Below are 22,217 nucleotides of genomic sequence, written 5' to 3' on the forward strand. Positions count from 1 at the left end.
TAAAACAATGATTAAAAATTATCAATTTTCCCAAGGCATGTGGTTCGAGGAACCAGGCATGACCAAGGTTCTGTTTGATACTTAAGTAGATGTCAAGGACACATGAAAAACAATATAACAAACCTAAATAGGGTGAAGAAAATCTCCGTTAATAATAATATGTCCTAAGGTTATATACATTCCAAGGGCGTGGTACAGTCTTTTCCTCTAGATCTTCAAGATAATATGCTCCAATCCCGTCCTTTGATGTGATACGATAGGGCCCCTCCCAGTTGGGTCCTAACTTCCCCCATGCTAGATTCTTGGCAGTCCCCATAACCTTTCTTAGAACCAAGTCTCCAAGTGCCAGTGGCCTTAGCTTCACGTTAGCATCATATGCTTGTTTGAGCTTGTGTTGATAGTAAGTCAATTGGACCATGGCATTTTCTCTTCGTTCGTCAATTAAATCTAGGCTTTTTTCCAATAGCCCATTGTTGCCGCTCGGAGCGAAAGAACTTGTTCTTAGTGTGGGAAACCCAGTTTCCAAAGGAATGACAGCCTCGGCACCATAGGTCATTCAGAAAGGCATTTCCCCAGTAGATCTATAAGGTGTAGTTCGGTATGTCCAAAGGACGTATGGCAGTTCTTTCACCCACTTCCCCTTTGCGTCGTCTTGTCTTTTTTTGAGTCCACTCACTATAACCTTGTTAACAGCCTCAACTTGCCCATTTTTTTGTGGATAGGCCAGAGTGGAATACCTATTCTTTATTCCCATATCGCAGTAGTACCTCCTAAAGGTTTTACTATCAAATTGAAGTCCATTGTCCGAGATGAGGGTATGAGGAATTCCAAACCGAGTGATAATATTCTTCTAAACAAATTTTTTGGCGTCCACGTCCCTAATATTTGCCAGTGGTTCAGTTTCGACCCATTTGGTGAAGTAACCCGTGCCGACCAAGAGATACCTCTTATTCCCTGTTGCCTTAGGGAAAGGCCCTACAATATCCAAGCCCCACTGGGCAAAAGGCCAAGGACTGGTCATGGGATTAAGGACTCCTCCAGGTTGGTGAATGTTTGATGCAAATATTTGGCATTGGTCACACTTCTTCACATAGTCTTGTGCTTCTTTTTGCATGTTGGGCCACCAGTAGCCTTGTGTAAGGGCCTTGTGAGACAGAGATCTACCCCCCATGTGGCTTCCACAAATTCCTTCGTGTAATTCTTCCAAGAGCAGCTCAATTGCTTCAAAGTGCACGCATAGCAAATACAGGCCTGTAAAAGATCTCTTATACAGTTTTTGGTCCTCAAACAACCAAAACTGAGGAGCTTTTCTTCGCACCTTGTCAGCCTCGGATTTATTCTCGGGCAAAACATCTTCCTTAAGGAATAGCACAATAGGGTCCATCCAGCTAGGCCCCACCCTTATTTGGTGAACATGAACCACATTCCTTCCCATTTCAGAAGGTTTGCATAAGTCCTCCACAAGGATTACTCGAGGCAAGCCTTGTGCCAAGGAGGTTGCTAGTGTGGCAAGAGAGTCTGCATGTGCATTCCTACTTCTAGGAACTTGTGATAAAACAAAAGACTTAAATCCAGATTGTAAGTGTCTAACCTGGCTCAAATATTCCTGCATTCTGGGATCTCTTGCCTCCAACTTCCCTTGGACTTGGGCTACAACTATCCTTGAATCAGAGAATATCTCCACTGCTTTTCCACCTATTTTCTAAACCATGGTCATCCCTACCAAGAGAGCTTCGTATTTGTCCTCATTGTTTGTAGCCAAGAATCCTAATCTTAAGGATTTCTCAATTGTGATCTTTTCTGGGGATACTAGAACTAGCCCCACTCCAGATCCTTTGTGATTAGCTGCACCATCAGTGTAGACCTTCTAGGACAAAGGCTCTTGCGAGGAGATTACGCCAACCGATTTTCCTTCCATGTTTTGCTCTTCTAATTTATCTTTTGATGGGGTCTTGACAAACTTAGCCACCAGATCGGCAAGGACTTGACTTTTGACAGAGGTGCGAGGCATATATTTGATATCAAAAGCCCCTAAGATCGTGCTCCATTTTGCAATTCTCCCTGTGTAGTTGGCACTTCGAAGTAGAGATCTGAGCGGGAGTTGAGTTAAGACAACCATCGTGTGTGATTGGAAATAATGAGGGAGCTTATGCGTGCCATGCATTACTGCCAAAATGGCCTTCTTAAGTGGTAAGTACCGGACCTCGACTTCATGTAGTGACTTGCTTACGTAATAAATTGGCCTCTGCACGCCACTGTCAACATAGATCAAAACTAAACTTACTATGTGGGAGGCCATGACGATGTAAGCAAACAAAACCTCGTCCACCTCGAGCCTTGACATAATGGGCGGCCGAGAAAAGTACTCTTTCAACTGCTGGAAAGTCAGGGCACACTCCTCTGTTCATTCAAAACCCTTCCATTTGTTCAATAGTTGAAAGAAAGGCCTACACCTGTCTGCTGACCAAGAGATGAATCGGTTTAAAGTAACAGTCATCCCAGTTAACCTCTGGACTTCTTTGGGATTCCAAGGTGGTTGTAGATTGTTGATCGCCTTAATTTGGTCAGGGTTGACCTCAATCCCGTGGTGTGTGACCTTGTAATGGTAGTTTCCAATAGGAGTAACAAAAGTTGTTCTCTCTTGATCGTCCAGGGCTAAAGGTATTTGATGGTACGCCTGAAAGGCGTTCAAAAAACTCATTCGAGGATGGCCTACCGTCGCGTCCACCAATTGGTCAATCCGAGGCATAGGGAAAGGGTCCTTTGGGCAAGCTTTGTTCAAGTCTGTGAAATCTACACATACGCGCCACTTCCCAATCTTTTTCTTTACCACTACAGTGTTAGCTAACCATTCAGGGTAAAAAAACTTCTTTAATAGCCCCAGCTTGCTTAAGTTTCGTCATCTCGTCTTTAACAGCATCTAAGTATTCCTTGGACGAACACCAAGGTGGTTGCTTCTTGGGGGTGACCACTGGATTGACATTTAGATGATGGCAAATGAAGCTCGGATCCACCCCCGGAGCTTCATAAGCATTCCAAGCGGAAATATCAACGTTCTTCTTAAGAAATATCACCAACTCCTCCTTCTCTTGAGGTGGTAGCTGAGTTCCAACCTGAAAAAACTTTTTCAGATCATCATCTATAGTGAATTTCTCTAAATCTTCACATTTGGCCTCCTCGGCCAGTCCCTTTGCAGATAATTCTGGAGACTTTGATTGCTATAAACCTTTCTTAATCATAGCCAAGGACTCAACTGTTAGTTGATGCAAAATTGCAGACACGAGGCACTACCTAGCCATGGATTGGTTCCCTACTAGCTCCTCAATCCGGTCATCGGACGGATACTTAACCTTCTGATGTAGAGTTGAAGAAATAGCACCCAAGGTATGAAGCCAGGGTCTGGCGACAATTGCCGTGTAGAAGGAGTATGCATCCACCACTATGAAGTCCACTTCCACCACCTCTGAGCCGGCCTGTACGGGCAACCTAATCTGGCCTTTCGGGGCAACAAGATTCCCATCAAAGCTTACCAAAGGTGAATCGTACATTGTCAGGTCTCCAGGCTTCAAATTCAGTCTTCTGTATAAGTCAAGATACATGACTTCTACACAACTGCCTTGGTCTACCATTACTCTCTTTACATTATACCCCCTATCTTGAGGGTGACCACCAAAGCGTCATCATGTGGTTGGATAATTCCAATCTTGTCTTCGTCTGAGAAACTCAACGAAGGTCAGATTTCCAGTCTAACCCTTTTTGGCTCAGAGTTGGAGCCCTCAGCTGGTAATCTAGCTACAGACATCACCCTGGAAGGGCGAGAACCCGTTCTCCTTGGCGCAGCAAAAATGACATTGATTGTACCTAAAGGGGGCCTTGAAGGAGCACTTCCCTGAGCCCCTACCTTTGATTGATCTCCTTGTCCATTGGGTCGATAAAGAAATTGTTATAATCTCCCCTCTTTTACCAGTTACTCTAGATGGTTCCACAACGTTCAGCAGTTCTCGGTGGTATGCCCCTACTCTTGGTGATACAGGCAATGAAGGCTTTGGTTGCGCCTCAAAGGGTCTCCACTCATCTTGTTCGACCATCTGAAGTATGGCTCATTCTTGATCTTCTCTAGAACTTAATGCACTGGTTCTCTGAATACAGTGCTCACCATTTGAGAAGTTGCAGGTTCAGACTATCCAGCAAAATCCCTTTGAGCTCTGATATTAATGTAACAGTCTAACCTGAAATCCCTCATTTCCTAAGGGATAATCTTACCCTTCCCCTTATCCTACTGCTGGTCCTCTTCAACCCTCTTGTAATTGTCAATCCGATCCATGAATTGGCATATACTGGTGACAGGTTTCCCAGTCAAAGATTTCCTTAAACCATGCTCGGCAGGTTGACCGAGCTTGAAAGTACTGATGGCTACATCCTCAAAATCACCATCTATCACATTAAACATTTCCCAATATTTGTTCGAATATGTTTTTAGGGTTTCTCCTTCTCTTATGGACAAAGATAACAAGGAAGCCAAAAGTTGAGGAACCCTACTGCACATAATAAAGTGAGACCCAAACGCTTGGATGAGTTCCTTAAAGGAATCAATGGAACCTGCCTTCAGACCGTCAAACCACCTCATCATCACAGGCCCCAGGCTGGATAGGAATATCTTGCACATTAAGGCTTCATTCTTGGAATGTACAGCCATCCTTTGATTAAAGTGGCTAACATGCTCTATAAGGTTTGTTTTGCTGTTATACAAGGTGAATGTGGGTTGAGTGAACCACTGAGGAAATCTCCCTACCTCAATCCAATGGGTGAAGGCGACTTGGAAATTTGGTTAAGTACTTTACTCATGGCGTCATTTCCCAGGCCTCCCAAAGATGAATTTCTATTTCGGCGTTCATGGCGGTAGTCTTCATCGTACGAGAAGGACTCGCTGGGGGGAGTCCTTGACCTCTGTTTATAGTCTTTGTCCTTCTCATCACTGGAAGAGTAATCAGAGTTTGAAGGAGCTTGCTTTCTGCATTCATGGCGTAAGCTTCTCTTTAGGTGATCAATCTCCTTCTGCATGTTTCTAGAATTCTCTTCATGAAAGACATGGCTTTTACCTTGAGATTGACTTTTACTAGAGTGGGTAGTGTGTACACTTCCTTCCTGGTCTCTCTTTCGTTCAAGTTCACGGAAATGATCTTGATGTTGAGACCCCGCGGATTCTGCTTGGTTTGGACTTGATCCTACCATCATTGAACATCAAAATCACTATCGCACCAGTAATCCCCATAGACAGCGCCAATTGTAGGGACCAAATTCTAGATCCAAGCCCAAAGTATGAATGGACTTAGGCCCAAAAAGCCCAAAACAATGAATTTGTAGAGAATGGGTTAGAAAAATTAGGCTTTAGTTAGCCGAACAACAAGTTAGGTAGGTTTGATGTCAAAAGAATAAAAATACACGAGTGTATGCTGAAGAAAAATCGTCCTCGGTGAAGTCCGAGGACACTGGTTTTTATATAATGCTCTTAGGTAATGTTACAAGTTTGATTCTCAATTGCTACAGTGTTTCTTTCCTCCTTTTTCCTCGATCCCCTTTCTCACTCACTCCTCATTTTATACTGTCTTTCCCTTTCATTTCTACCTTCCACGTGCATTCTAGATGGTTGGTTTGGATACTTGTCCTATCAGCACTCCCCATAAGTCCTTATGTAGTAGCTGTAAGGCTGAAACCCACTGTTCATGCATCACCTCCACATTAATGCGGCCAGAGAGTTAGCTGCAGTGCATTTAATGCGGAGGCAACAACTTTCACCTAAGATATTTTGGGACTCCTCCTTATCTGATGTTTCTGCAATGCTTGTCCGCTCCAACTGAATTTCTGGGATCGTCACTTTTGCTGATAAACCATCTCTTAGGACCTCGGCTTTGTTTAGCCAAGGACTCCTTCATCCTCGGCACACTCTCTTGAGCTATTATGACCAAATCTCACATTTTTATTCATTAACACAGTCTCCTCTGACGATGACTTCTCCTCCTCGGGTAGATCCTTATTCTCGGCTTAGGCCACAGGCCCAATATATAGGTAGATAATGAATTCTTGAGCCCAAGTGCCCTACAATACCAAATCAAACATTGGCCTCCCGTATTATTGGCCCCTGCAAGTTATTCACTTTTTTTAAATTGAGAAAGAAATTGAAGAATAATTTTCTTGCTACAATGCAAATATAAATTGAAATTCAAAAAATTTTTACTTAAAATTTTTTTTCCCAATATTCTAGGCCGTCACTATTGTTAAAAGATTAGATAGTTAATATTTGGGTAAATTACAAATACCACTATATTTGTGGTTTACCCTTAAAATATGGAACTATGATATGTTCTATTTTAAGACACTTACCTCTCTTGTAATTTTTTTTGAAGCATTTATCTCCCTTGTAATTTGCTAATTTGCTTTATAAGACATTTCTGTTAATTTATAGAATTTGATGGTGTGGCAAGTGCGAACAATACCCCTTGGAAAGAATTAAAGTAAAATATTGTTCTACTTTAAATCTAATGTCTTGTAAACTCACAAAAACTAAGGGTATATATTTGGTAGACTGTAATAGGTACTGTAATGTAATAATTATTCCTATGGTTTAGTTATTCTTTAGTTTGGTTATGTTTTTATTACAAGGAATAATCATTCCTTATGAATAGTCATTCTTCAAAATGAAGAATAACTATTCCTCTTTAAAAGGTTGTATTAGCTATTCCTTAATAAGTGCAATAATTTCTTAACTTAATATATTTCTAAATAAACAAACTTTCCATATACATCTAACAATTATAAAAATAAAAAATCATAAAAAATAACACATATCTCTCTTAAATTTAAAAATAACAATTTTTAAGGAGATATAATTGTATGAATAATAAATTTCCTAAAATAAATGTTAAGTTTCATTCTAATGTTATAACTCACAACCAAACTAATGAATAAGTTTAGTTATTACATTACAACATATTTTATTCCTAGTAATAAAGATTACAATTCATGTCGTAATCTCCATTTAGTGTACCAAACGTACCCTAAGGGTCGGTAATAAGTTGGACCAGCCCATTTTTACTATGCCCATGGGTTAGATGTGCTAAGCATGGCAGGATGTCGATTAGTGATGATCCCAACTCAAGAGAAAAATCCAAGCCCTTGGCCTAACCCATGGTATGCCCATTAGGCCTTTAGTGGGTTCTCCTCCCTCATATCACAGGTTCAACCCATCCTAAAAAGTTTTCTAATAAATTACAGGTTGATGGGTTGAGCTAGCAGGCCAGCCCAACGGGTGCCGATAGGCAGAATAATATGTCCACAACTTGTCCCACCAAACTAGTGGCCTACCCATAAGACTCAATAGCATCAAGCTCAGCTGCCCATTAGCGGGTGGGTGGATGGGCTATTGAGTAGGACCATGGATTGTGAACTTTTCAGTGACACTTAGTACAAACTCAAATGAGGGTTGAATGAGAAAGCTAGAGAGATAACCAAAAATGTGATGATAGATAATATTTTTTTTTCTTCAATTTTTTAAAATAATTTTTATGTGTGATGTTGGTACTTGCTACATTATCAATCCCGTTAAAATTAACACAAAGGCCTCATAAAGCAAATTACAAGGGAGGTAAATGTCTCATTAAACAAACCACAAATGGAATTAAGTATCATAAAAAAAACTACATAACAATTCCATATTTTAAGGGTATACCATAGGGTATGTGTAATTTACCCTTAATATTTTTTTACTATAACTATATAAATATATTATATGATTGTGTATTCATTCTATTTTATTGAGTACTATTAATTGCACACCTCTTTCCACATTGCTTTACATGAAAAAATTCTTGCTTTCATCTTGTCATATATTGTCATAGAGGTTAGGCCTTAGTGCGATCACAAGTGCCTTTCATTAGAAGCGATAGGTCAAGAGTTCAGATTTAGGAATCAGCTTCACAATAAAAAATATATATTAAAAAAAAAAAAAATTAGGGTAAGGGTGGCTGCCTATCAATCACCTTTCCTATAACGCAAAATAGTAGAAGTTTTGTGCATCACTTACGCTCCACTTGAGGCATTAGTTTGTTTATATATAAATAAGACTATACAGCTATTTTTCCCCAGATCATATGGTAATAGGGGGACCATAAGTATAAAATAATACAACATCGTCATTTTTGACTATACAGCTATTTTCCCCCGGATCATATGGTAATAGGGGGACCATAAGTATAATATAATACAACATCATCATTTTGTTGAAGAAAAGGTTTTGCTTAGGATATATATCAAGGGAAAAAAAATAGTTTTCTTTTAGTACCTATCTAGCTGTGGAATATTGTTCATTATTAACTCTCCCAGAAGGACTTACGTGGTAGGCCAATTCCGCTTATGCCCTTACAGTTTGCACTCACCAAACAGGAAGTATATTCTTGCATATAAAGATTGGACACGTTAGTTTGGAAGAAAAGCAATTGAGAAACAAATGATTGAATGCGGTGACGGTTCTAAGAATTTTTTTCATGTTGTTTTTTAAAAAACATAAATTATATAATCTAATAAAAAGAGAAATTTATATATTGACAACAACAACAATAAAAAAAAAATGCAAATACATCAAGTTTACAATTACCTTCTACGAGTTTTACTATTTTGAAATAATTGTATGATAGTCTCATATCAATGCTACAAGTTACATCTCTGTTAATGTACATAACTAAGCAATCATTCATCCACTGAATGTAGAATAAATTATGGAGCAAAATTTAATTTTGTTGACATAAAAAAAACTGAGAGTGTTCCCATATATATATATATATATATATATTTTTTTTTTTTTTTGAAGAATAGACATATAATTTTTTTTAAATTATTATATATAAAAAGAAATAAAATTTCAGGTCACCACCCTAACCTTAAGGTGGCGCCGCCCTGGTTGAATGTTTCAAAATCATGGACTTCCTGTTCCTCAAAAGTCTTTACGCGGCTCACTAGCTCATCCCTCTCTCTAAAAGCCTAAACGATATATAAGTTTCTTCACCCAAGTCTTGCCTTAAACGCATGGCAATGGTTTCTTCAATACTTCTCTTCCTGTCTGCCATTTGCATATTCATTGCTCAAGCCTTTGCTCAGCCAAACTTCCTATACCATTTCTGTTTAGACAATGGTAACTACACAAGCAAAAGTACCTACAATGCAAACCTCAATAACGCACTCTCCTCCCTCTCTTCCAACACTGAAATAGACTATGGGTTCTACAATTTTTCTTATGGCCAAAACCCTGACAAAGTATATTCACTTGGACTTTGCAGAGGAGATGTTCAGCCAGATATTTGCCGTAGTTGCCTCAATAATGCTACAAATCTTCTCCCTCTGCTTTGTCCCAATCAGAAGGAAGCAATAGGATGGTATGACTATTGCATGTTACGCTACTCATTCCGCGACATATTTAACATCAAGGAAACTGGTCCTTCTTTCTATATGTGGAACAAAAAGAATGTATCAGCCAATTTGGATCAGTTCAATCAGGACCTGAGGACCTTGTTGGATAGTAAAAGAGTTCAAGCTGCAGCAGGTGGTTCTCTTCGTAAGTTTGCGGCGGGAAATGCAACAGCACCAAACAATCAAACACTATATTCACTTGTGCAATGCACACCTGATTTGTCCGAGCAAGACTGCAGTGATTGTTTGGCTTGGGCTTTTGGAAATATTCCGCAATGTTGTGGAGGCAAGCAAGGAGGGAGATATATTACACCCAGCTGTTATTTTAGGTTTGAGGTCTACCTCTTCTATGTCGCCAAAGCTGATAATGCATCTTCACCATCACCACCACTAGTACCATCCGTATCTCCTCCACCATTGAACAAAACCGCAGCTGCAAAAGGTACCAATGAATTACTTGCTTTGCTGAATGTTGATTGAAGTATAGTTATATCTTAAAAAAATGACATTAGAAATTTGTATAGAATCAAATAAGGTCAAAAGCTTACAACTCTTTATAAATGTGTCCTTTTTTTTTCTTTTTTTTTGGGGGGGTGAATTATAAAGGGGTCCTTGTTACTTTCTTATGTATCCACTTGAAAATTTTAACATACATCTGTCAGAATTTTTTATGTAAACATATTTCTGGTTTTTGCAGGAAAGGAGAGTAACAAATCTCGAACTGTCATGATCATAGTTGTATCCATTATTTCTTTTGTGGTACTAATAATAATCTCCTTCTACATCTACTTAAGAGTCAGGAAACCAAGGGAGAAACCACAAGGTAAGTAAAATAATTCGTTAATTAATTTCTTTTTTCTTATCCAAAAATTTGAATTATTGCAAAGATAATAACAAACAAAGTTAGAAATTATGTGCTTGTTTACATAGATGTGCTTCCTAAAGTTCTCAGGTATGGGTGATATTTGTGGGAGTAAAAAATCCCACTTATATTTTGAGCCTATGAGGACAAATTTCCCAACAACTATTAACGTAAAATACGACATAATTTGGGGATTTCTTTTTTTAGTTTTTCATAAAATGATACTATACTAGAAATTAATAATAATCAATGTTTTCCGTCAATAAATTGACTTGCACTAAAGCAAACAAAAAGTTATTATATACTAAATAGATATGAGTGTCCTATCTAGAAGATTTTGATAAATAATTAGTTTTTAGAGGTCATTGCTGTTGCATGAATGTATTTTAAATTGTGTTGGTTTTAAATAATGCACTAATGTCTTGTTTAGGCGAATCTACGGATGAGATCAGAAGTGTGGAATCTTTGCAGTTAGGCTTTGGCAATATTAAAGTTGCAACAGACGACTTTTCTGATGCAAATATGCTTGGAAAAGGTGGATTTGGTGTTGTTTACAAGGTAAACCTAACATTATCAATAGCCTTAAAAAGGATAATTTAATGGAAAGGACCAGCCTCATGATTGAAGTAGGGTATTGATTCAAACACTTTCCCTTCCACCCCCACCCCAAATTGGAAAAGTTTGTAGTCAGGATGCACATGTTAAGTCCAAAGGGTTTAATATGTTCTAATCTATTACGGTTTCAGGGTAAACTCTCCGATGGACAAGTTATTGCTGTGAAAAGGCTTTCAAAAAATTCTAGTCAAGGAGATCTTGAATTTAAGAATGAAGTTTTGTTAGTGGCCAAGCTTCAACACCGAAATTTAGTTAGACTCCTAGGATTTTGCTTGGAAGGAATTGAAAGGCTTCTAATTTATGAGTTTGTACCCAATGGAAGTCTTGATAACTTCATTTTTGGTATGATTTTACTTCTACCTTTATTTCAAAATTATATTCATTGTAATTTATTTTGGTTACATGTCTTTTGTGGATAGATTTCCTTCACATTTTGGTCCAATAAAATATATTTGATTGACTATGTAGATCCAATCAAGTGTGTACAACTGGATTGGGAAAGACGCTACAAAATCATAGGAGGCATTGCACGAGGTCTTCTCTACCTTCATGAAGATTCTCGACTTCGTATTATTCATCGGGATCTTAAAGCAAGCAATATCCTATTAGATTCAGAAATGAATCCAAAAATTTCAGATTTTGGTATGGCAAGATTGTTTGAACTTGATCAAAGTGAAGGCAATACAAGTAGAATTGTGGGGACCTAGTAAGTATCAAACTTTTTTTTTTTGACAATCTAGTACTCCCTCCGTCCCACTTTGTTTGTTCTCTATTTCATTTTGGGATGTCCCAAAATATTGTCCTGTTTCTAAAAATAAAAATCATTAATTTACTAATGTTCCTATTATACCCCTATTTTATTAATAATTCAAATTTTTGATAAATTTATTTAAAGGTAATTTTGGAAACTTATACATTTTTAAAAGGTAGATAAGACAATAAATTATGTTCCCTTAAAAAGTTTGATTTTTCAAACAGGACAAACAAAGTAGGACGGAGAGAATAAGTATCTTACAAAGGTATACTTTATGTTTACATTGTACCAAAAGAAACAATATGAAAGGCTAATAGTATTGTTGAAAATAATTGTGAATGTGCAGTGGATATATGTCTCCAGAGTACGTAATGCATGGACAATTTTCAGTAAAGTCTGATGTCTTTAGTTTTGGTGTGCTATTGTTAGAGATAATAAGTGGACGAAAGAATAGCTCCTTCCGAAATGGAGAGAATATTGAAGACCTTCTAAGCTATGTAAGTATTTTTATTTTTGGGTCTAATGGCACATACACCCCATAAGTATGGAGTGGTAGGTCGGACTACATGTTCAAATCCCACCATGTGGTGGGGTGGGGGTGAGGGGATTAAATGACTCAACAGGAGTGGAAAAAATTTGAAACAATACCCTTTTATCTTTAGGATGTGGAGTATCAAATATTCTACCCGTTGGCTTGTACCTATTAGTATGTCACTAATATTGTCCATAAAGTTACAAATTATTGATGTAGCTTGTATAGCTATTTGGGTTTATACCAAATGCATAGGAATCTAGCACAAATGAAGGATGAGGAGGTTAAAGGAAATGAAGAAATATATCAAGTTGTGTAGCCCAAATATATTTCTTTTTAAAACACAATAAAATAATGTTTTCGTGATGAATACTAAATTAGTCAGTTTAAATTATCTTGCAGGCATGGAAAAATTGGAAAAAGAGTACAGTTTCAAATCTTGTAGATCCCACATTGAAGGCAGGCTTGACAACCGAAATAATGAGATGTATTCACATTGGATTACTATGTGTTCAAGAAAATGTAGTTGATAGACCGACTATGGCATCTGTTGTTCTCATGCTTAATAGCTACTCTATTACTCTCCCAATACCTTCAGAACCTGCATTTTTTATGAACAGTGGTACTGAATCAAACATTTGCTTGCAATGGGAGCATGATTCAAGGTTGATAGAGTCAAATCAATCTAAAAGTAGCTCTGTCCAAGCTTCGATAAATGATGTGTCAATCACAGAGCTATCTCCTCGCTAGTATTTAATGAATTTGAAATGTAATACTACTACTTTCCTTATTTATTTATTTTAATTGAAGAATACACAATATATGAGTTATCGATGATACATTAACAACATAGCATTCGTTTCAAAACCCAAAGTATTTAGTGACCCAAAACAAAATTGGTGTAATTTATCCATTTGTTCTATCTCTAGCTCTAGTCTTATTCAAGAAAACAGAAAGCTACATTATGATATACCAATCTTACTGTCTCCAATTTAAATTTTTCTATTTGAATCATATGGTATAAAATTGAATTATAAAAAAAAAGGATTTGATAGAAAATTAATTATATATATATATATTAAAGATATTGTCATGTGATGTCTTGTAATATTTTACTTATATAGGACGGTAATAGCCTTTTTTTTTTCATGATTCCGTATTACTGGATTGAAATTAAAAGTTAGTAATTTTGGTCATTCTTAAAATAAATAAAACATGGTAATGTTGGGACATTGATTTTGCATAAGATTTAAAGTGTGGCAACATAAGGGAAAACTAAAGAAAGGGGAAAAAAGTGGAGCACTTTTCTATTTTTCATTTCTTGTCCCCATTTTTTATTGTATTTTGTTGCCTTACTTAGATGAAATAATTCCAATGAAACCATTTTTATTTTCATAAAATTTTCAAAATAATTGAAGTAAGAAACTGTTAACGGTAAACAATTAAAAAAAAAAGAGTATAAGTTATTGTGAGCCTACTTAAAAATCAATAACACTATTGTCTTCAGTCAACAAGAACAATAAAATAAAATAAAATCAATAACAATTTGTAAAAAAAAAAAAAAAAATGTGGAAAAGATTGCGTACCTCTAACATTACTCCATTTAAATGCCATTCCATGTGCCATACGTGTTGAATGGGATGGGCGAGTCCACTAAGACCAATACACCTGTACGTTGACCACCATTTTTAAAGTTAACACAGAAAAGTCCCAATGATGTAAAGTTGAAGTAGGTGAAGTAAGACCTGGCTTCCCTAACATTTTGATAAACTAGTATTTAACTACTTATTTCCATGATTATGAACTAATCTGATATGAGAAGTATAATGCATATATTGAATATACGTGATAATTGTTGCTATTTAGTAAAGGTAAGAATAAAATTATAGGAGTCTTTTAGTTCAATTAACACCTCCTAAAGTCATAAGGTTCAAATCAAACTACCCTCAACTATCAAATTATAAAAATAAATAATAAATAAAAACGCTAACCCGACTTGTTAATAAAGTGAGTTGACCTGACCCAACCCATTTGACATACTTAATAAACGAGTTATGTTGGGTTGACACGAATGTAATACAACCCATTTCAACCTACATGATATTAAATATAATATCCATCTAGAAATAATTTTTTTTACATCTCAAAAGTAGTGCATATACTTCAAGTCTTCAACCCATATTCAAAATAATATAGTTCAACAAAAATATAACATTCATCTAGAAATAAGTTCTTTATACTCCAAAAGAAGTGCATATACTTCAAATTAAATTCAAAATAACATAGTTTAATAAAAATAAAATAACATAGTTCAACAACAATATAATATCCTTGGAACTAAACACATGAGAGAGAGAGAGAGAGAGAGAGAGAGAGAGAGAGAGAGAGAGAGAGAGAGAGAGAGAGAGAGAGAGAGAGAGAGCAATAACCAATTTGAGAATTGTGCATGAGACTATAAGATAATAAAGTGAATAGCAGGATGAAATTAAAAAAAAAAAAATTAGATATTTATAAGATGGTTTAGAGATTTAGGGTTTGAAAGGCTTAGAGATCTAGGGTTTATAAAGTTTCAATTTTCAATTATATCCCTTGTAAGTTTTTGTAATTACTCACTTTTCTTTTTAAATTTAAAATATATGTTGGATATAAAATGTATTTGACAAATCTAAAATAAAATGAATATTTATTTGTTATACGAGTTGAACAGGTTGTGTTAAGTGAGTCATTTTGGGTTAACACAAATAAATTAGCGTGTCAAACGTGTCTATTGCGGATTATGCGAGTTGACCCGCTTATGACACGTTTTTTATCGTGTTACTTTTAGGTCGACCCGTTTATGACCCAAACCCATTAAAACTTAACCTTAACCCATAAAAACCTGTGTCGGGTTCGTGTCGTGTTCACAGGTTGGGTCAAACATTGACACCCTTAATAAATATCTCCTAATTTTTAATAACACCTTAAAAAATATCCTTTTTTTTTTTTAGAAGATTACGCCAATATTTCATTTATGGTTTCTTTTATTGTAATAGTAATTATACATTTATGCAAGAATTATTCTTTTCATGTAACATGACCTAACATGTTCGTAGATTATGAATGAACATGCTTAAGATGCACGATGCAAAAGATTAAAAAGATGCTTCTCAAAAAAAAATTTAACTATTACTCAGAAAACAATTTTTTTAAATATAATTCATGATTTGGTCCATAGAGAAGTCTCATTTTCCAAGGTTTGTACCCATCCACTTCTGTTTCAATCAATTACTTTTTCTTTTTAAGGAATGATCAGCCATTAATTTTATTTCAGAGACTAGATCAGAATCCATTATTCAAAGCACTAGATACGGCTTATTGATTAATATATATAGGTTTATATATTAATATATAGGTTTTGTTGGATAAATAATAAAACACTTGGTAATAATGGTTTTGATTAAGTGTTATAAATGAGTCAAACCAAACCCATACAAAGTGTGTCCAAATACTGTATATCCGATCTTTTTTTTATATAAAATAGAAATTCTACTCTAATCAAATTTAAATATATATATGTGTAAAATTTCTTTGATTAAGTGTTATAAATGAGTCAAACCAAACCCATACAAAGTGTGTCCAAATACTGTATATCCGATCTTTTTTTTATATAAAATAAAAATTCTACTCTAATCTAATTTAAGTATATATATGTGTGAAATTTCTTTCTAAAGACTTGAACCATGACTCTTGCTCTCCATACCCCACAAATACTTGTACATATGGAGTGATTATCACACCAAGGGAACACGATGAGACCATGATAGTGCACGTCCAGTTTTGCCCATTACTAGTGTTGCATCTCTTGGTTTTGAATCCTTTAGTTGTCTTATATATATAAAGGGGGAAATAGTTCATTTTGTGCAATGATTGAATTACACAAACATGTGGTTTTGTAGAGAACAATACTCTAAAAATCATATTTCGCCCTTTTTCTCATCAATTTCATTATAACATTTAGACGGAGAATACTGTATGTTTTGTTCTTATAACTAACACCACCGTTAAAGTTCGTTTGTAACAGGACTTTTGACTTTCAACGCTAAGAATGCCAAGCTAAGTTCTGCCATTTTTGCTCATATAAAATCTTATCAATAGGGACGTGCGTCATTAATTTATCTCGACTTCAGGCAATGTTTGTCTTTATCCTGATGAGTGATGACAGCTATAGGCATAAATGGTTGACCAAATTCCACAACCAGTCGCGGCGAGATATATATATATATATATATATATATATATATATGTATGTATGTATATGTTTCTTGCGTAACCTTATTGAACTGACCAGACAAAATTTAAGTAACAAATGGTTGAATGTTTCAAATCAACATTAGAATTTTCAACATCATGGACTTTCTGTTCGTCAAAGTTAGCAGTAATACAAATTTTATAGTCCCACTATAGCTCATCCTTCTCCATATGATAACTTTCTTGACCTAATTCTTGCCAGAATTTCATGGAAACATGGCAAAATTTTGTTCTAGACTTCTCTTCTTGTCTTCCATTTGCATGTTCATTGCTCAAGTCATTGCTCAGCCAAACTTCCTATACCAATCTTGTTTAAAAAATGGTAACTACACAAGCAACAGTACTTACAAAGCAAACCTCAATCAACTCCTCTCCTCCCTCTCTTCCAACACTGAAATTGACTATGGGTTCTACAATTCTTCTTATTGCCAAAACCCGGACAAAGTGTATGCAATTGGACTTTGTAGAGGAGATGTTAAGCCAGATGTTTGCCGTAGTTGCCTCAACAACGCTACTAATCTTCTCCCACTGCTCTGTCCAAATCAGAAGGAAGCAATAGGATGGTATGACTATTGCATGTTACGCTACTCATTCCGCAACATATTTGGCATCAAAGAAAATCCTTCTTTCTATCTGTCGAACACTAATAACATATCAGCCAATATTGTGGATCAGTTCAATCAGGACCTCAGGACCTTGTTGGATAGCCAAAGAAATCGAGCTGCAGCAGGTGGTTCTCTTCGTAAGTTTGCGGTAGGAAATGCGACAGCACCAAACTTCCAAACACTTTATGCACTTATGCAGTGCACCCCTGACCTGTCTCAGCAAGATTGCAATGATTGCTTGGTTGGGTCTATGGGAGATATTCCTCAATGTTGTAATGGGAAGCAAGGAGGGCGAGTTGTTGGACCCAGCTGTAATTTAAGGTTTGAACTATATCTCTTCTATGACTCCACAGCTGATACTGTAATACAACCGTCACCATCATCACCTCCACTAGTGCCACCAGTATCTCCATCTCCACCATCAACGAATTCCCCTGCTGCAAAAGGTACATATGGCATTAAGCTTAAATTGTTGAGTATAAATGAAATTCGAACTCAAGACTTTCTGCTCTCATATCATGATAATTACCGATTATTCCAAAATTTAAAATCTAAAAAAATGTGCATTTAATAATTTAAAGTCTAGAAAAATGCTAGACTTTTCACGTGTAAGGTGGACCCTACTATGAGTGTGAGAGGAAAGAGAATTCTTAACCATCTTCTAAGAACATTTAAGAATTACTCCGCATATAAAATAATCAGCAATTTATAAATGTACGAGTGAGATATTTTTCACTCACCAGGATGAATCTTTTTTTCTTTTTTCTTTTTTTTCTCTTATCTTCAGAGGGAGAAGGCCTTTTTTTTTTTCCCTTGTGTTTGTTATAACATTACTTGCATAATTTCTTCTTTTTTTTTATAAACTTCCAATTGTGATAACTATTTCCATGAATAAACATTTTTCTGTCTTTTGCAGGAAAAGAGAGTAACAAATCTCTAACTGTCATCATTATAGTTGTGCCCATTGTTGCTTTCGTGGTACTCATAATCTCCATTTGCATCTACTTAAGAGTAAGGAAACCAAGGGAGAAACCAGAAAGTAAGTAAAATTATTGGTTTATTGTCACTTGTTGTCGAAAAAGTTTGAATTTTGAATTATTACAAAGGAATAACAGTCAGAAAATATGTGCCGACTGTGCTAGCTGTTGTCATATTGTGGAAATTGTGGAAATATATGTCTGTGTTTGAATTAGCCTTTTGTTAAAGACTTTTATTTATAATATGTTGAAAATTGACAAAAATACATTGTTATAGAAAAAAAAAAAGTGATATTTTATATATAAAAAAAAGTTAAATACAAAAATCAAAATGGAGAATATTTTCTGTCAATCGAAACTTAGTTGCCATCAAGTAACAATAAATAATCTTATTAAACAAAATGAAATTTAATATTAAATTATTGTGCTCTCTCAAATGACGCTTCCACTCAAACAGACAGAAAAAATTTTATAATAATGGATCTTGACAATTTCAACCAACAAAATTATAATAATAACAATAATAAGTTGTGGCTGCATGGGGAGAGGTCATTGCTGTTATATATATGCAAACTTCTACTAAAACAAACACAAAATTATTATAATAATATAACATTACCAATATAAATAATTAGTTGTGGTTTATCAAAAAATAAATAAAAGTTGTGAAGATGTCATCGAAGTTGAATGCACGTATTTTAATTTGTGACGCTCTTCTTCTTTATAATGCACTAAAGAATTGGAATACGTGTTTACCTCCTTCTTCTTCTTCTTCAGGCGACGAAGCTGTGGACGAGATTACAAGTGCGGAAGCATTGCAATATAACTTTGGTACCATTAGAGTTGCAACAGATGACTTTTCTGATGCAAATAAACTTGGTCAAGGTGGATTTGGTGCTGTTTACAAGGTAACCTTACCAGCTGACCTTATCATTAATTTGGGGGGAGTAAAATTATTGAATTTAACGACACAATAATTTTTATCACTTTTTTCATGCTTCTTTATATGATATATGTTGTAAATTAGTCTATTATAAAAAAGTTATGTCATTAGTGATTTTATATATAAGTGATATTGTACTAATTACAACTTATCATATTAATAAATTGTGAAAAAAGTTATAAAATTTGTTATAGTATTACACTATTGATAATAAAATGGGTAAGGATATAGATATATTACTCACCATATTGATTATATATATATATATATATATGTGTGTGTGTGTGTGTGTGTGAAGGAACATTATAAATTGTAAAATCATATACAAAAGGTAGAATTGATGGAGGGTTAATGTGTTTTATTCTAATATATTCTTCAGGGTAAGCTTTCCAATGGACAAATTATTGCTGTTAAACGGCTATCAAGAGATTCCGGCCAAGGAGAACAAGAATTTAAGAATGAAATTTTGTTAGTGGCCAACCTTCAACATCGGAATTTAGTTAGGCTCCTAGGATTTTGCTTGGAAAGAACTGAAAGGCTTCTAATTTATGAGTTTGTGCCCAATAAAAGCCTTGATCGCTTTATTTTTGGTATGGTTGCACTTCTACTTTCATTTCACATCATATCCATTGTATTTATTTTGGATAGCATGTTTTGCAAGGATAGACTTTGTCACATTTTAGCCTATTTAACATGATCATATCTTTTGCTAAATATGCAGATCCAATAAAAAGTGTGTATCTAAATTGGGAAAAGCGCTATAAAATCATAGAAGGCATTGCTCGTGGACTTCTTTATCTTCATGAAGATTCTCGACTTCGTATTATTCATCGTGATCTCAAAACTAATAATATTTTATTAGATTCAAATATGAACCCGAAAATTGCAGATTTTGGCTTAGCTAAATTGTTTGCACTTGATCAAAGTGAAGACAATACAAATAGAATTGTGGGGACCTTGTAAGTATGTTTGTATGGTAAAGCTAATGTTTGCTTTGTACCCTAGAAACAACTTGAAAGTCCTAACAATCATTTTTAAAATTAATTATGGATTGTGTAGTGGATATATGGCTCCAGAGTATGCAATGCATGGACAATTCTCAGTGAAGTCTGATATCTTTAGTTTTGGCGTGCTGGTTTTGGAGATAATATCTGGGAAAAAGAATAGTTGCTTCCGACATGGAGAAAAAATAGAGGACCTTCTAAGCTATGTAAGTATAATTATATTGGGGCCTAAAAAACTCTCTTAAGTCTGTAGGGATTGGTGAGTTTTGTAGGGGATCATGTGTGAGTTAATGATATATATGCAAGCCAAAGAAAATATATAGTATGATTATCTCTAGCAACATGTTGCCTTTTTAAATTCTTTATTTTCCATTTTTGATGGATGAGTAGGTATTTTCATAAAAAAATTATCTTATGAGACCTCTCTCATAGTATTTGGGATCTATATGTGGATTTTATATGATATAAGAGAAAAGATTCATACGACTATCTCATGAGATACCATCTCTAAAGAAAGAGAGGTGGAGGAATTTTGAACAAACTCTTTTAACATAGTATACTGTATCCCCTAAGGTTCTGTTTGTGTACATATCACATGCCCCTATTGATATGATACTAATAATTCACATCAAATTGACAAAATGAGTCCAAAATTGGTTTAGTCTTTTGGTACTGTATTAGATATTTAGGATATAATCTTGCTAGTCTGAATGATGGGTTGTTTAAGTAGAAAAAACCTCTTGAGTATCCACCGCATACAACGAAAACACCAGGTACCACCTTGTTTAACTCTAATAACATATCTATTATTTTTAATTATGTTGCAGGCATGGAAAAATTGGAGAGAGGGAAAAGCTTTAAATCTTGTAGATTCCACATTGAAGGCCGGTTCAACGAATGAAATAATGAGATGTATCCATATTGGATTGTTGTGTGTTCAAGAAAATGTAGCTGACAGACCAACCATGTCCTCAATTGTTCTTATGCTTAATAGCTACTCTCTCACTCTGCCAATACCTTTACAGCCTGCATTTTTCATGCATAGTAATATTGAATCAGACCCATCCTCACAATGGGAGTATGATCCAAAGAGGACAGATTCCGATCAATCAAAAGGCAGCTTGGTCTAAGTCTCAATATATAAATCAGTCTTCAACCTACTACGCTATCTCCTTGCTTATTGTTTAATGAATTTGAAATGTACTACCATTTTATATGTTTCTTTTTTTATTTAAGAATACATAATACATGATCTATTTATGATTCATTAACAACTTAGCATTCTTTTCAAAATCTGAACCATTCAGTGACCAAAAAAAACTTTCCTCAAGCAGACTGATGGCTATCCATGACTTCAGTATATGACAACAAATTTTTTATTTTTTTATTTTTTATTTTTTATTTTTTTTTTTATGATAGGTTCAGTATGACACCATTGATATGTAGTAGTTGAGTACTTTAAATTAATATTGTATATATAAATATTGGCTAATCCAGTGCTATATGCGTGTTGAATGGAAGACCACTGCAGCTGTATATAGTTGACTTCCATTTTCAAAGTTTTCCGAAAAGTCTCATCTCTCCCTTGTTAATTCATTCAGAATATGCGTCCATGGTAACGAAGTCACTTCATTTTCTCTGACTTGTTCCCATCCACTTTTGTTTCAATCAGCCCTTTTTTTTCTTTTTTTCTTTTTTTCTTTTTTTTTTTAATGGGATTTTAATCACCCATTTATTTATTTTATTTTGGAGAGTATATGCCGTTTCAAACCACTCAATTTTTTTTTTGGGAGAAACAACAACACAAAAACTTATATATAATATGGCAAACGGTCGAGTTCTAGTAAAAAATGGGCCACCTTAAACAAGTTAAAAATTGGTCCAACAGTATTCTTTTCACATGAAAAAAAAAAAAAAATATATATATATATATATATATATATATTTGCAGATTTGCCACTTGGTGACATATTTAGATCATAAACGCACTAATGGGTTCCAGTTAGTTTAACTGGTAAAGTCTCTAATAGTTGAATAAGAAATTTGGGATTCAATCCCTACCTACACCAAAAATTGATTAATGACTATTGGTCTAATGATAAAGATATATCATCAGAAGCAGACGTCATTAAAATAAAAAAAATAAAAAATCATAAACACACTAATATTAGTATTAATG

The 22,217-nt window shown here is 35.1% G+C and overlaps 3 protein-coding genes across 4 annotated transcripts; 2 read left to right on the plus strand and 1 right to left on the minus strand.

The window, feature by feature from the left end:
* Nucleotides 1-2,852: 2,852 nt before the first annotated feature.
* LOC115964827 lies at nt 2,853-3,629 on the minus strand. Its single transcript, XM_031084069.1, has 2 exons — nt 3,315-3,629; nt 2,853-3,113 (listed from the first exon to the last, which is right to left on the minus strand). Exons 1-2 carry the CDS (start codon nt 3,627-3,629, stop codon nt 2,853-2,855), a joined length of 576 nt encoding a protein of 191 aa, XP_030939929.1.
* Nucleotides 3,630-9,078: 5,449 nt separating this feature from the next.
* LOC115963649 (putative receptor-like protein kinase At4g00960) lies at nt 9,079-13,029 on the plus strand. Of its 2 annotated transcripts, none has more exons than XM_031082740.1 (7): nt 9,079-9,901; nt 10,157-10,282; nt 10,752-10,879; nt 11,068-11,278; nt 11,405-11,642; nt 12,037-12,187; nt 12,625-13,029. In XM_031082740.1, the coding sequence occupies exons 1-7, from the start codon at nt 9,079-9,081 to the stop codon at nt 12,970-12,972; spliced, it is 2,025 nt and encodes a 674-aa protein (XP_030938600.1). In that variant the 3' UTR covers nt 12,973-13,029. The 2 variants fall into 2 exon arrangements, with proteins under 2 accessions (XP_030938600.1, XP_030938601.1); XM_031082741.1 differs by having other exon boundaries at nt 9,079-9,872; nt 10,152-10,282.
* A 3,696-nt stretch (nt 13,030-16,725) lies between these two features.
* Nucleotides 16,726-21,168, plus strand: LOC115964828 (cysteine-rich receptor-like protein kinase 29). Its single transcript, XM_031084070.1, has 7 exons — nt 16,726-17,560; nt 18,031-18,153; nt 18,869-18,999; nt 19,414-19,624; nt 19,756-19,993; nt 20,094-20,244; nt 20,866-21,168. The coding sequence occupies exons 1-7, from the start codon at nt 16,726-16,728 to the stop codon at nt 21,166-21,168; spliced, it is 1,992 nt and encodes a 663-aa protein (XP_030939930.1).
* The last annotated feature ends 1,049 nt before the right edge of the window (nt 21,169-22,217 follow it).

Source organism: Quercus lobata, chromosome 10, assembly GCF_001633185.2.
Source record: "Quercus lobata isolate SW786 chromosome 10, ValleyOak3.0 Primary Assembly, whole genome shotgun sequence".
NCBI classification, from domain to species: Eukaryota; Viridiplantae; Streptophyta; class Magnoliopsida; order Fagales; family Fagaceae; genus Quercus; species Quercus lobata.